This window comes from Notolepis coatsorum (genome assembly GCF_963971535.1).
Source record: "Notolepis coatsorum genome assembly, chromosome: 5".
Lineage (NCBI taxonomy): Eukaryota > Metazoa > Chordata > Actinopteri > Aulopiformes > Paralepididae > Notolepis > Notolepis coatsorum.
This window is the reverse complement of record NC_140169.1, coordinates 5,140,719-5,156,511: the sequence shown is the minus strand read 5'-3', so window position 1 is coordinate 5,156,511 and position 15,793 is coordinate 5,140,719. Positions and strand designations below refer to the sequence as shown.

Sequence of the window (15,793 nt, the reverse complement as noted above, 5' to 3'; positions counted from 1 at the left end):
TACCTCGCCTGAGTATTTAAACCCCACCCGCATGGCTCGGATCGTCCCCGAAAATAAACTACACCATTCCCAATGGGGTGCAATACCAGCTGGAAGGCGTAGGCGGCAGTATTTGCCCTTTTGCGAGCTCAGACCCATTCCCAACGATAACATCAGGCTGAATGGATGAAAATGAATGGATATCGCTAATAAAAGAAATAACGACTAAAACCCGACTATACTCGGGTCTGGCGCTGAACGGCCGCGAGTTAACCCGACTATCATCGTGACTGGCGCTGAATGAGTTAAGTCATGTCTTCGGGGCAGTGAACCTCACCTGGTGAACAAGCCACTTCTCTGATGTCATCACATGTTTCTGGGTTGGGAAACAGAAGGTAAGTATAATAATATACGCAACATGAAAAATGACCCAAAGCAGAACTATAGAAAGTGATGACAGTCATTCGACTTTTCATTTACGGCTTACTCACCTTGACACATGCTCCCGTGGTGACATCACACAGGGAAAGGATGGTCATGTTTTGAGGCCGGTTCACCCAGCGCACAGCCACCGTCATCTCTGCAGCCCACTTCACCATGGTGATGTAGTACTCACTAAGGAAAACCAAACGGGGAGTTGTGAGCAAATTACAGTAGAGCCATGGGCCAAGACGGCCAGTGTCAATATTCAACGCCTGCACTCCCTAAAAACCTGAGGATATCGAACTGATACCTTTTTGCAAAACTGTCAGGAGGTGGCAGTTCAGTGGTTCGGGATCCTCCATCTAGAGCGACAACGTAGAGTCGGACTGAGGGATTGGTTTGACCCATCTAGAACACAAGTTGAGTATAGATCTACAGTTACATTTGTGAACCTACTATAATTCAACACAACAGGCATTATCTAATAATGTGTGAATTTGAATTGACAGAATGGACAATCCCTCTAAAATGTTCCTCCAATGGCCGTTTTGCCTGGTACACCTGAAAATGGCCGTCGTAGAATGTTTGACAATGTTGTCAGTGTTGGTTTCACTGAGATATTGTTGTGTTTTTTTTAGGTGCATGGGAAAGTTGATGTGTCTGTCGCAATCTTGATAACGGGGTCCAACAAGACCATCTATTCTTATATCTAAGAATCTGTCAAAAATATCATCGTATTTTTTTTTCCATTAATGCATTTTTACCTTTTACATTTTGTCATTTAGCTGACGCTTTTATCCAAAGCGACTTACAAGTTCTGTACGACAAGTCATCAGGAAGGGTACAACTCTATCAGCTGAGTAACAATGTTCATCAAAGTGTTGAAACTTGAGTGCTGCAGTGAAGAGTGCATAGTAGTATGTGAAGCCTGGTCAATTACTGATGACACAGAATGGTTAATTTGGTCAACAAGGACAATTTTGTGATAGAAAAATCCACAGAGTCCTCATTTACCATGGTACCCACTTGCTGAGCGATCCCCAGCCTTTTAGCAGATATCCTTTAAATTCTTTAACATCTTTAAAACTCACCTTTCACCTTGCAGTGCAGTCAAATATAACGCTGCTCGACATAAAATCACATCACATTTCATTATTTTCTCTGAATATGTTTGTTTTGTAGCAAGTCGTTTTGTATCTTAGTCTCTGCCCCGGTCTCTGGTGTTAAAGGGGAACTATTTTACTATTTCTTTCACTATTTGGGCACTTTTACACAATTCCTGTGAGTCTATGGAACACCTCTGTAATAATTTTTTTTTTCATTGTTTTGTATTTCTAATCAAGTCCTCAAAAACAGCATTTTTCTACCTCAAGATCTCGAGCCGTTTTGAGGCTGGGCTCCAACCACTGTGTGCAGCTCATCATGTACCTGATGCCACACAGCCACATTATCATGCAGCGGTGTCTCTCTGACATCACAAATCAGCACATTTTCAGATGACTCAGTTCAGTGAGGGTGAATATTGTGAGAGGAGAATTGGAAGAATGCGCCAATATGAGAATTAGAGACATAGATCATATTAATATAAGTTCACATAGCTAGGAAACAATGCTAAACACTGAAAAAGGCCATTTATAAGATAGTTCCCCTTTAAGGTCCAAACTGCTCCTGTCTGTGGTGTGCAGTGGGGAGAAAGCACAGCCTCATGTAGTGACTTACGCGCCCTCCCCTGAGCACAGATGTATGTTTTCTCTAGTCGAGCTCACAGTAGGTCTCCCTAAAATAAACACAGCGTTGGTCTCCATAGCTAGAAGGATCCCAGACGTACAGCCAGTGTCTTCCCTCACATGTGTGTTTCACTGAGATGATTCCTCCTCCTGACACACAGTGTAGTATGCTGCTCTCTGTACATAACGCTGTGGTCTGGATGCACTAATGAGAGCGGGAGAAGATCACTGAGGAGAACAGTCACTGGAGCTGAAGGTCACAGAGAGAACACTGCACTGCTGAGTGTTCTGTAAGAAGCAACATGGAGGAGGAGACAGCTGCTCACTTCCTGAGATTCATCTACCCCCTCAATGTTAGAACCATAACCCTGCCTCTTGTGGTGTGTGTGTGTGTGTGTGTGTGTGTGTGTGTGTGTGTGTGTGTGTGTGTGTGTGTGTGTGTGTGTGTGTGTGTGTGTGTGTGTGTGTGTGTGTGTGTGTGTGTGTGTGTGTGTGTGTGTGTGTGTGTGTTAGTACGTGTGTGTCAGTATGTGTGTGTGTGTGTATCTGTGTGTTAGTATGTGTGTGTGTATCTGTGTGTTAGTATGTGTGTGTGTGTGTGTGTGTGTGTGTGTGTGTGTGTGTGTGTGTTAGTATGTGTGTGTGTGTGTTAGTACGTGTGTGTGTGTGTGCATCAAAGCAAGCCATTCTGAAGAAGGTGTGTTCACACCGAAACGTCATGATTACAGGCTGCCAATAAATTTGGAAAAACCTGGAGTGCGTGCCTGGACATTGTTTCCCTATTTTTAAATTAAAGAAATAGTAGCAAACTGTACACATTCCAGAACTGAATAGAAATTACACATTTTCACTTTAACAAAACATTAAAAACAAAAACAAAAAAAGACACGTCAGGGGTGGAAGTAAAAAAATATTTGTATGTGTGTATCTCAGAACATTAAAGGCATACGTCTAACCTTAGGGTACGGGTACTGCTGTCCCTGGGGGTAGAGGGAGCCCGTGAAGCGGGGCAGGAGCATGTTGGGCACCAGGGTGTCGTTGATGGTGAGGTAGGCCAGCCTGGAGCCGTCAGGGGACCACCAGTGGGCCACCTGGGTCCCCAGCACCTCCTCTGGAAAAGCAGATGATAGACTCAGATAATAACACCAATCAACCACTGTACCAACCAGGTCTGAGCAGGCAGTGGAGGCAAGATACATTATCTAACAGACATTGTCTAACATTATCTTTGTTTTAGGGAGTGTTTCAGCCATAAACTGTGTTTCAGCCATAAACATGTGTGTGTTTGTACAGTTTATATATATATATATATATATATATATATATAAGTAAGTAAATACAGTGCATCTTGTATAGCACCTTTCACAAAGCGGAGTGACACAGTGTTTCACAGTCCTTGAATTGCCTGCAACCGCATGCGTCCATGGCATGGTGAGTGCACATCTTGTTTTGATTAATAATTTAAACAGATTAGGCTATGCTGTTTTTCACTAAGTGAGCTTTAGCTGAGGTTAGGGTTAATCATGAGGTCTACAGTAGGGTGAAGGCTAGTTAAGTCTGAGGTTAGGGTTATGCAATACTTTTATTCTGCACATTTCTAAAAGTTCTGTGGATGATGTTAAAACTCATTCAGCGCCAGAGGGTTGAACGGCCAATGCTTTAAAGTATAGGAATACTTCATTCATTCATTCATTCATTCATTCATTCATTCATTCATTCATTCATTCATTCATTCATTCATTCATTCATTCATTCATTCATGCATTCATGCATGCATTCATTCATTCATTCATTCATTCGTTCATTCGTTCATTCATTCATTCATTCATTCATTCATTCATTCATTCATTCATTCATTCATTCATTCATTCATTCATACGTGGCAGTGTTTACAGGGCTATAACTATATTATATATTATAGCTATGGATACAATACTATTGCCCATATGACATTGAGTATCTATCGTTCAATATGTGAAAAAGAAATAGTTTTTTCATCCATACATTCCCGTTTTATACCGTGGTGAATATAAGTATGGTTTTAGGGTAATTCATGGGAGGCTGGTAATAGCCCCTAACGTGTATTATACTAAATGCATTGGCGTTCTGTCCCTACACATGCTACAATTAAAAATTCAAATGCATAGGTATTATGTTCCATCATGAATGCATGAAAGGGTGGGGGGGGGGGGTGTCATTTTTTTATGCTTTGATCGTCACCAATGGAATACGTTATGGACTAGCATTACACACATACGCTCGGATCGCAATGAAGGCATGCTTTGATCAACGCAAGATTGATATCGTATAGCCCTTACCTTGATTAGGATCTGCCCCAAAAAAAAAATTCCAATTATCTGATTGCGAGTCCCAGTATTGGTGTCGATCATGTCGCCAACATAATCCGCCATACATCATCCATCTGGAGCATTTGATGCTCCTCAAGCCGATCGGGACAACCCTTGCCCGACATGGAAAAGTCCGCCCGGACCAATATAATCGACGCACAGCCCAAGAGTTTGAAAGGATGTGCAATACCGGCCGCATCCTACCAGGCGGTGGTATTGGACTTTTGCTATCTCAGACTCATTCCCTATGATAACACCAGGCTCCCTGGATGGATTATGAATGGAAATATTGAATAAAAGAAATAACGATGAAAACCCGACTTTTCTCGGGTTTGGCGTTCAAGCGTCGGCGAGTTAACCCGAGATATCTCGGGTCTGGCCCCGAATTAGTTAATGATTACTCTACATAACATTTTTGTCTAAAACATATAGAATGGAATATAAATACTTTAATCATCCCGATGGAAATTTTACACTACAAATCGCTCTCAGTAAACATTCAGAACAAAGTCACGAATAAGAATAACAAAACAAATTGCCTAAGAATAAGAATAGAATAGGCCTATAGCACATTATAGCACCTTTAATGTCATCAATCAACATTCAATTAATCTTCTTCTTTTTCCTCCCCCACACGTCTGCTACCATGTTCATTAAGAGTGGGTGTACTGTCCAGTCTCAACTTCATCTTCATTATATGCTCGCAAAGACACCTATTATGGGTTTGAAGTGGGTGTATGGTCCTGTTAGGTTATGTCCCTCTATATTCATAAGCACCATGTATTGAGGACCCTTGCTACCCATCTCTGGACCAAGTCCTGTACACCACGTCATGAATTCTTCTTTATTATTCTATGACTCACTTGGTCTTTGCATCTTTAAGCAGTCGAGCCGTGTCGGTCTCGGTTATATCCTGCTGATAGCAAAGGAAGCTCCACAGAATGCTCCGGAAAGAGGAAGCATATTAAACAAAAGATAAATAATAAAAGATGCAGCTTGGTGTTATTCTTCCCACTATCCAGATCGTACCGCATCATCACTCCAGCGCTGAGTTTTAATTAGCACTTTTTAGTTGGTACTGTTCAGTCCTTTTGTTCACACAAGTAATTCATCCAGAGCTATTTGAGCTTCCCTCCAGGCCCAAAGTATTGCAGGGAATCTGAGCTGTGATTTCAGATCAGCCTTGTTTAACTTTCTTCAAATGGAGATTGTAACTGAGGGGTACAATTCCCTGACTGTATTACTAGATATGATACTTACTACCACTACCTTTGTACTTAATATTCGGCCACCCAGTACACGGCATAAATATATTATGATGAACACTGTCACGTAGATGAAACGGATCCAACACAAATGTACGAATTAGAAATAGGTCTTTATTTCTACACAGCGATGGTGTGTAGAGCAAGCACTTAATCAAATCAATCACATTTATGAATGGAATTAGTATGCACTTTTATGGCAAGAGTATTCGTCGGTATATCAATAGAGAATGTCCAATCTCTGAAGGCGCAGGTGGTACATATACGACCTGGAATAGTTTAAGGAATAACAGCAATGATACTTTAATGATTATATACTGGATACACTAGAGGGGGTTAATCCGGTCGCTTGTAAGCCGACAGGAGTAGGAGGGGGGGGGGTAGAATCCGGCTGCCTCATCCGGCCAAGGGTATCCCAGGTGAACCCACTGTAGTGCCGTTCAATGCGCCGGCGATCCTTGGACCACAGATGAAAGCAGATGGACTCTTTGTGGGCCGGCGTCATCCGGTCCACGGAGGAGAGACGTGAAGCGACCTCGTCTTGCAGAGCGTCTCCTCACCTTGCGTCCTCTCCAGGGGGGGGGGGTTCCAACACACGGCAGTGTCGGGGGTCTTTATCCATGGAATAATCAATGTATACAAAGCATAATCCGTGCCTGGGAAGGCGGGCTGTCGTCGGTAGAATAATCCGGTATACAGGTCCACTCGCTCGTCGGCTCTGGGGCTCCTCGGGTGCAGCTTCACGTGGGGTCAACCACCCTGGGTAAGCAGCCAGTTCTCTGCCCGAAACGATGGGGTACTGACTACGGTAGTATTCTCACCGCACGAAGCACTATATATTAACAGACTATTATTAGCTTAATAGACTACGTCCAACTCGACGATATAGTGCCAAATATGACTATTCAAATATTAATATACACGATGTCTCAATACCGATGGTAGGCGAACTTGGCCTTACTCCCACACGTGGCGTCGCGGGGAGGCTTTACGTCTGTGACTCTATTGGAGGGTAAGAAACTGGACTGAAAAGGAAGTCCTACTTTAGTAGCGCAGTATATATACGCACTATGAACAAATAGTCCCATTAGTGGTGCGGTAGCCAGATTCCTACGCGGAACTAGGACTTGTTCGTACATGTGGAGCGGTACGTTTGAACTGGGTCTGAGGGGTATGGCAGCCTGGCACCAAGGTCTCGACCAATAGTAGAATGGAGACTATTATGGGATGTTCAGTAGGCTAGAATGGATATTCAATGCATATTGTACAAGGAATATACAAGGGATATCAGGGAATATTAGAGAATATACAAATACAATTAAATACATATATATAAATAAATATATATATTCGGTTTAATCTGGCCCTTCACAACAGCCACCCCCTGATTGGTCCCAGACCTAATCAGTTAAACAGAGACAGATTAATCGCGTTGTCTATTTACACATAAGGGTTTGCTGTAGGGGTCAGTCAACTTCACAAAGTCATAGGGTTGTAGGGTCATGGTCATCATCGATTGTGTCTGGGAGTCAAGGCAGTTCTATGAGCCTCGCCACGGGACGGGTGTAAGTGCGACCCTGGACGAGCACTTCAGCTGCTCGGACCTTGCCGTCGGCACCGGTGATCACTTTGCTTACGCGGCCGGCCGGCCACATAGCTCTGGGCAGTGATTGATCAATAATCATGACGACTGTTCCTTCTGTCAAATTGTCTCTCTCCTTTACCCACTTCTGGCGGGTCTGTAGAGACGGTAGGTAGTGCAGTAGGAAACTGTTCCAAAACTTGTCGGCTAATACTTGGCTGTACCTCCACATTCGTCGGCCGTTCGCTTCTTCAGGCCGGTACATTGTCTGGGGTAATGCACGATCTAGCCGCCCCATCAGGAGTGTGTTGGGGGTAACTGGGTCGATATCCGCCACATCACTGGAGACATATCCGAGGGGCTTCGAGTTAAGTACTCCCTCAATCTCCGTGAGGACTGTCATTAGGACTTCTTCCGCCACAGTCTGGGCCCCAAGTACTGCGTACAGGGCTGTCTTTATGGAGCGCACTTCTCGTTCCCAAGTGCCACCGAAGTGGGGTGCGTTTGGGGGGTTGAATTGGAAATCAACCTGTGCTGGAGCGAGGTGGGTCTTAAGTTCTGGGCCCATAGCTTGGAAGCTCTCTCTCTCTCTTGAAGTTTGTCCCATGATCGGACAATAGGGTAGACGGTCTTCCTTTCCGTGATGTGAATCTACGGAAGGCCATAAGGAATGAGTCTGTGCTCATGGTCGGGAGAAGCTCGATGTGTATCGCTCTGGTGGTCATGCATTTGAATACAATACCCCACCGCCTCTCGGTTCCTCTTCCTTTCTTTATGTGCAGCGGGCCAAAGCAGTCCATACCCGTTGAGTGGAATGGCTTGTCACCGATTCGGAGGCGACATGGAGGAAGGTCAGCCATCCTTGGTATGCTGGGCTGCGCGCGCCACTTGCGGCAGTCTAGACATGTTCGCTGGAAGCGTCGTACCGCCTCTCTTCCTTGTAGGATCCAGTAACGACGTCTGATTTCCGCGAAGACTCTTTCTGCTCCTGCGTGATGTACATCCTCATCGTATTTCTTTATAATCAGCTCTGTGACCTTGTGTCGGCTGTTCAATACGATCGGGTATTTAATGTCATCCGGTAAATTGGGGGCTCTGCGTAGGCGACCACCCACTCTGATGAGGGTATGAGCGTCGCTCTCGGGGGCCAGATGAATTAATCTGCTGTCGGATGGGACGGGCTTTCCTCCCTGTAGACAGGCCAATTCATCGGGGAACGAGTCTCTCTGGGCTCGCTGCAGTAGAAGCAATTCTGCTTCCTCGTAGTTAGCTGCTGACATATCAGCGGGGGACTTGCACTCCGGGTGGTACCGCAGGAATGTTCTTTGTTGTGCACTCTCTATGGACGTGCAATCGTCTATGTTAGGGTCGGTGGAGGCTACGGTGCTCAATCCACAGAACACAGACTTCTTATTTTCCACCTCCTCTGGACTTGCTTCCCTCGGGATAGGCATGGGCCACTGTCCTTCCGGGAGTCTTAGGAATGCGGGGCCGTCACTGTAGACATTGCGACGGGTGAGGTCATCCAGGGGCATCCCCCGGGTGATGACGTCAGCTGGGTTCTGTTTTGTATCAACGTAGCGCCACTCTGTTTCTCCGGTTAACTCTTCGGTTAAGTCTTGAATCTCGGTGACTCTGACTCCCACGAAGACTTTGTACTTGCATGAGTCCGATTTGATCCAGGCGAGTACCGTCGTGGAATCTGACCACAGGATTGTTCTAGACACCGGTATGGTGAGCTCACGTTGGATGAGCGTGGCTAGGTGCGCTCCGGCTAGGGCTGCGCAGAGCTCTAGACGTGGGATAGATTGTTGCTTGCGTGGGGCTATTCTCGAGCGGGCGAGGACAAATGCTGTGTAGATCTCTCCCCCCTGGTCTTGGGCCCGCAAGTAGGCTACTGATCCGTATGCGACCTCTGAGGCGTCACTGAAGACGTGTAAGTCCATTTTACATGTCTCTGGCCTCACCGTGGGTGGGAAGTAGCTTCGGCGCATATTAACGCTTGGGAGTGAGTGGAGCTCCATCTCCCACTCTCTCCAGGTGGATACAAGGTGTGCGGGAATGGGGTCGTCCCAGCCCTGGTCCTTGTCCCACAATGCTCGTACAATCATTTTTGCCCTGGTGGTGTACGGTAGAATACATCCTAGCGGGTCATATTGTCGGGCGAGTGTTGTGTACACACTCCGTCTGGTGGTCGGCGCCGCCGCCGGCCTTCCCTGCTCCGTAGTCAGGGGCTTGTGTCTGTAGTGAAGCGAATCTGTTTTGAATCGCCACACCAATCCCAGGGTCATCTCCTGGGCTTCTCCCGGGATTGTAGCCATCCAGGTCTCGCTGCTGGCTGCCTTGTCCTCGGAGGAGAGGCTGCGCAGTACTTGCGGATCGCTGCTGGCCCACTGCCTGAGATCAAAGCCGCCTTTGATCAATGAGGCGCGGAGTTTAATCAGGAGAGCCTCGGCTTCTTCTTGGGTTGAAAGGCTTTGTAGACAGTTGTCTACGTAGAAGCTGTTCTTTACGCTGTGTCGGACCTCTTCGTCCGCTGCTGGGTCCTCTGCTACATGTTTCTGTAGTGCAAATGTAGCACAGCAGGGGCTGCACGTCGTTCCGAAGGGGAGGACTTCCCATTGGTAGATGGCTGGGTGCTCATCTCCTGGCTTCTCTCTCCATAGGAACCGTAACAGGGGCTTGTCCGCCTCTACTAATCTCACCTGCAGGAACATTCCTTTAATGTCCCCGCTGATGGCCACCTTTTCCTGGCGGAAGCGGAGTAGAACGCCGAGTAGGGAGGGGCCGAGTGTGGGACCGGGCAGTAACTCTTTATTCAGATTTTGGGATCCGATCTGGTAGCTGCAGTTAAATACTATGCGGTCTTTACCGTTGTGATGGACCTTGTGGTGGGGCACGTACCACGATTCAGTGGTCTGGTCAGCCTCTTTAATGTCCATCTTTGTGACGTGTCCCGCTGTGATGAGCTTCTCAATCTCAGCGCGGTATACACTCTCTTGGGCGGGGTTCTTGGCTAAGCGCCGCTCCGTGTTCAGCAGGTACCGTTCTGTGGCGTCTGTCTTGGCGTGGAAAGTAGGCATTCCTTCTCGCCGCAGGAGTGGCGTGGCGTATCTCAACACGCCGTTGACCGGGACTCTCTTGGTCCCTGTCTCGAGGAGGTGAATGGCGTAAATGTCATCTTTAGAGCGAATGTCTTTCTTTCCGTTCTTAAAGGGCATTTGTTCCAAGGTCCATAGCCGCTCTACGTGTGTGCAGGAGTAGGGTTTCTCCCTCTGTGACTCGTTGAGTGGAATGGCTTGTCACCGATTCGGAGGCGACATGGAGGAAGGTCAGCCATCCTTGGTATGCTGGGCTGCGCGCGCCACTTGCGGCAGTCTAGACATGTTCGCTGGAAGCGTCGTACCGCCTCTCTTCCTTGTAGGATCCAGTAACGACGTCTGATTTCCGCGAAGACTCTTTCTGCTCCTGCGTGATGTACATCCTCATCGTATTTCTTTATAATCAGCTCTGTGACCTTGTGTCGGCTGTTCAATACGATCGGGTATTTAATGTCATCCGGTAAATTGGGGGCTCTGCGTAGGCGACCACCCACTCTGATGAGGGTATGAGCGTCGCTCTCGGGGGCCAGATGAATTAATCTGCTGTCGGATGGGACGGGCTTTCCTCCCTGTAGACAGGCCAATTCATCGGGGAACGAGTCTCTCTGGGCTCGCTGCAGTAGAAGCAATTCTGCTTCCTCGTAGTTAGCTGCTGACATATCAGCGGGGGACTTGCACTCCGGGTGGTACCGCAGGAATGTTCTTTGTTGTGCACTCTCTATGGACGTGCAATCGTCTATGTCGGGGGTCTTTATCCATGGAATAATCAATGTATACAAAGCATAATCCGTGCCTGGGAAGGCGGGCTGTCGTCGGTAGAATAATCCGGTATACAGGTCCACTCGCTCGTCGGCTCTGGGGCTCCTCGGGTGCAGCTTCACGTGGGGTCAACCACCCTGGGTAAGCAGCCAGTTCTCTGCCCGAAACGATGGGGTACTGACTACGGTAGTATTCTCACCGCACGAAGCACTATATATTAACAGACTATTATTAGCTTAATAGACTACGTCCAACTCGACGATATAGTGCCAAATATGACTATTCAAATATTAATATACACGATGTCTCAATACCGATGGTAGGCGAACTTGGCCTTACTCCCACACGTGGCGTCGCGGGGAGGCTTTACGTCTGTGACTCTATTGGAGGGTAAGAAACTGGACTGAAAAGGAAGTCCTACTTTAGTAGCGCAGTATATATACGCACTATGAACAAATAGTCCCATTAGTGGTGCGGTAGCCAGATTCCTACGCGGAACTAGGACTTGTTCGTACATGTGGAGCGGTACGTTTGAACTGGGTCTGAGGGGTATGGCAGCCTGGCACCAAGGTCTCGACCAATAGTAGAATGGAGACTATTATGGGATGTTCAGTAGGCTAGAATGGATATTCAATGCATATTGTACAAGGAATATACAAGGGATATCAGGGAATATTAGAGAATATACAAATACAATTAAATACATATATATAAATAAATATATATATTCGGTTTAATCTGGCCCTTCACAACAGCCACCCCCTGATTGGTCCCAGACCTAATCAGTTAAACAGAGACAGATTAATCGCGTTGTCTATTTACACATAAGGGTTTGCTGTAGGGGTCAGTCAACTTCACAAAGTCATAGGGTTGTAGGGTCATGGTCATCATCGATTGTGTCTGGGAGTCAAGGCAGTTCTATGAGCCTCGCCACGGGACGGGTGTAAGTGCGACCCTGGACGAGCACTTCAGCTGCTCGGACCTTGCCGTCGGCACCGGTGATCACTTTGCTTACGCGGCCGGCCGGCCACATAGCTCTGGGCAGTGATTGATCAATAATCATGACGACTGTTCCTTCTGTCAAATTGTCTCTCTCCTTTACCCACTTCTGGCGGGTCTGTAGAGACGGTAGGTAGTGCAGTAGGAAACTGTTCCAAAACTTGTCGGCTAATACTTGGCTGTACCTCCACATTCGTCGGCCGTTCGCTTCTTCAGGCCGGTACATTGTCTGGGGTAATGCACGATCTAGCCGCCCCATCAGGAGTGTGTTGGGGGTAACTGGGTCGATATCCGCCACATCACTGGAGACATATCCGAGGGGCTTCGAGTTAAGTACTCCCTCAATCTCCGTGAGGACTGTCATTAGGACTTCTTCCGCCACAGTCTGGGCCCCAAGTACTGCGTACAGGGCTGTCTTTATGGAGCGCACTTCTCGTTCCCAAGTGCCACCGAAGTGGGGTGCGTTTGGGGGGTTGAATTGGAAATCAACCTGTGCTGGAGCGAGGTGGGTCTTAAGTTCTGGGCCCATAGCTTGGAAGCTCTCTCTCTCTCTTGAAGTTTGTCCCATGATCGGACAATAGGGTAGACGGTCTTCCTTTCCGTGATGTGAATCTACGGAAGGCCATAAGGAATGAGTCTGTGCTCATGGTCGGGAGAAGCTCGATGTGTATCGCTCTGGTGGTCATGCATTTGAATACAATACCCCACCGCCTCTCGGTTCCTCTTCCTTTCTTTATGTGCAGCGGGCCAAAGCAGTCCATACCCGTTGAGTGGAATGGCTTGTCACCGATTCGGAGGCGACATGGAGGAAGGTCAGCCATCCTTGGTATGCTGGGCTGCGCGCGCCACTTGCGGCAGTCTAGACATGTTCGCTGGAAGCGTCGTACCGCCTCTCTTCCTTGTAGGATCCAGTAACGACGTCTGATTTCCGCGAAGACTCTTTCTGCTCCTGCGTGATGTACATCCTCATCGTATTTCTTTATAATCAGCTCTGTGACCTTGTGTCGGCTGTTCAATACGATCGGGTATTTAATGTCATCCGGTAAATTGGGGGCTCTGCGTAGGCGACCACCCACTCTGATGAGGGTATGAGCGTCGCTCTCGGGGGCCAGATGAATTAATCTGCTGTCGGATGGGACGGGCTTTCCTCCCTGTAGACAGGCCAATTCATCGGGGAACGAGTCTCTCTGGGCTCGCTGCAGTAGAAGCAATTCTGCTTCCTCGTAGTTAGCTGCTGACATATCAGCGGGGGACTTGCACTCCGGGTGGTACCGCAGGAATGTTCTTTGTTGTGCACTCTCTATGGACGTGCAATCGTCTATGTTAGGGTCGGTGGAGGCTACGGTGCTCAATCCACAGAACACAGACTTCTTATTTTCCACCTCCTCTGGACTTGCTTCCCTCGGGATAGGCATGGGCCACTGTCCTTCCGGGAGTCTTAGGAATGCGGGGCCGTCACTGTAGACATTGCGACGGGTGAGGTCATCCAGGGGCATCCCCCGGGTGATGACGTCAGCTGGGTTCTGTTTTGTATCAACGTAGCGCCACTCTGTTTCTCCGGTTAACTCTTCGGTTAAGTCTTGAATCTCGGTGACTCTGACTCCCACGAAGACTTTGTACTTGCATGAGTCCGATTTGATCCAGGCGAGTACCGTCGTGGAATCTGACCACAGGATTGTTCTAGACACCGGTATGGTGAGCTCACGTTGGATGAGCGTGGCTAGGTGCGCTCCGGCTAGGGCTGCGCAGAGCTCTAGACGTGGGATAGATTGTTGCTTGCGTGGGGCTATTCTCGAGCGGGCGAGGACAAATGCTGTGTAGATCTCTCCCCCCTGGTCTTGGGCCCGCAAGTAGGCTACTGATCCGTATGCGACCTCTGAGGCGTCACTGAAGACGTGTAAGTCCATTTTACATGTCTCTGGCCTCACCGTGGGTGGGAAGTAGCTTCGGCGCATATTAACGCTTGGGAGTGAGTGGAGCTCCATCTCCCACTCTCTCCAGGTGGATACAAGGTGTGCGGGAATGGGGTCGTCCCAGCCCTGGTCCTTGTCCCACAATGCTCGTACAATCATTTTTGCCCTGGTGGTGTACGGTAGAATACATCCTAGCGGGTCATATTGTCGGGCGAGTGTTGTGTACACACTCCGTCTGGTGGTCGGCGCCGCCGCCGGCCTTCCCTGCTCCGTAGTCAGGGGCTTGTGTCTGTAGTGAAGCGAATCTGTTTTGAATCGCCACACCAATCCCAGGGTCATCTCCTGGGCTTCTCCCGGGATTGTAGCCATCCAGGTCTCGCTGCTGGCTGCCTTGTCCTCGGAGGAGAGGCTGCGCAGTACTTGCGGATCGCTGCTGGCCCACTGCCTGAGATCAAAGCCGCCTTTGATCAATGAGGCGCGGAGTTTAATCAGGAGAGCCTCGGCTTCTTCTTGGGTTGAAAGGCTTTGTAGACAGTTGTCTACGTAGAAGCTGTTCTTTACGCTGTGTCGGACCTCTTCGTCCGCTGCTGGGTCCTCTGCTACATGTTTCTGTAGTGCAAATGTAGCACAGCAGGGGCTGCACGTCGTTCCGAAGGGGAGGACTTCCCATTGGTAGATGGCTGGGTGCTCATCTCCTGGCTTCTCTCTCCATAGGAACCGTAACAGGGGCTTGTCCGCCTCTACTAATCTCACCTGCAGGAACATTCCTTTAATGTCCCCGCTGATGGCCACCTTTTCCTGGCGGAAGCGGAGTAGAACGCCGAGTAGGGAGGGGCCGAGTGTGGGACCGGGCAGTAACTCTTTATTCAGATTTTGGGATCCGATCTGGTAGCTGCAGTTAAATACTATGCGGTCTTTACCGTTGTGATGGACCTTGTGGTGGGGCACGTACCACGATTCAGTGGTCTGGTCAGCCTCTTTAATGTCCATCTTTGTGACGTGTCCCGCTGTGATGAGCTTCTCAATCTCAGCGCGGTATACACTCTCTTGGGCGGGGTTCTTGGCTAAGCGCCGCTCCGTGTTCAGCAGGTACCGTTCTGTGGCGTCTGTCTTGGCGTGGAAAGTAGGCATTCCTTCTCGCCGCAGGAGTGGCGTGGCGTATCTCAACACGCCGTTGACCGGGACTCTCTTGGTCCCTGTCTCGAGGAGGTGAATGGCGTAAATGTCATCTTTAGAGCGAATGTCTTTCTTTCCGTTCTTAAAGGGCATTTGTTCCAAGGTCCATAGCCGCTCTACGTGTGTGCAGGAGTAGGGTTTCTCCCTCTGTGACTCGTTGAGTGGAATGGCTTGTCACCGATTCGGAGGCGACATGGAGGAAGGTCAGCCATCCTTGGTATGCTGGGCTGCGCGCGCCACTTGCGGCAGTCTAGACATGTTCGCTGGAAGCGTCGTACCGCCTCTCTTCCTTGTAGGATCCAGTAACGACGTCTGATTTCCGCGAAGACTCTTTCTGCTCCTGCGTGATGTACATCCTCATCGTATTTCTTTATAATCAGCTCTGTGACCTTGTGTCGGCTGTTCAATACGATCGGGTATTTAATGTCATCCGGTAAATTGGGGGCTCTGCGTAGGCGACCACCCACTCTGATGAGGGTATGAGCGTCGCTCTCGGGGGCCAGATGAATTAATCTGCTGTC

General features: G+C 48.5%; 1 protein-coding gene across 1 annotated transcript in view; it reads right to left on the bottom strand.

Annotated features, from left to right (window-relative positions):
• The window catches only part of LOC311229255 (inactive dipeptidyl peptidase 10-like), a gene marked incomplete at both ends in the record, with an annotated part of 310,035 nt that overhangs the window by 128,824 nt on the left and 165,418 nt on the right, over window positions 1-15,793 (bottom strand). Inside the window, 4 exons of the mRNA XM_084315322.1 lie at window positions 317-355; window positions 471-594; window positions 713-810; window positions 3,086-3,240. Of these exons, the coding sequence (XP_084171448.1) occupies window positions 317-355; window positions 471-594; window positions 713-810; window positions 3,086-3,240 (416 nt within the window). The remainder of the gene's footprint in view (window positions 1-316; window positions 356-470; window positions 595-712; window positions 811-3,085; window positions 3,241-15,793) is intronic.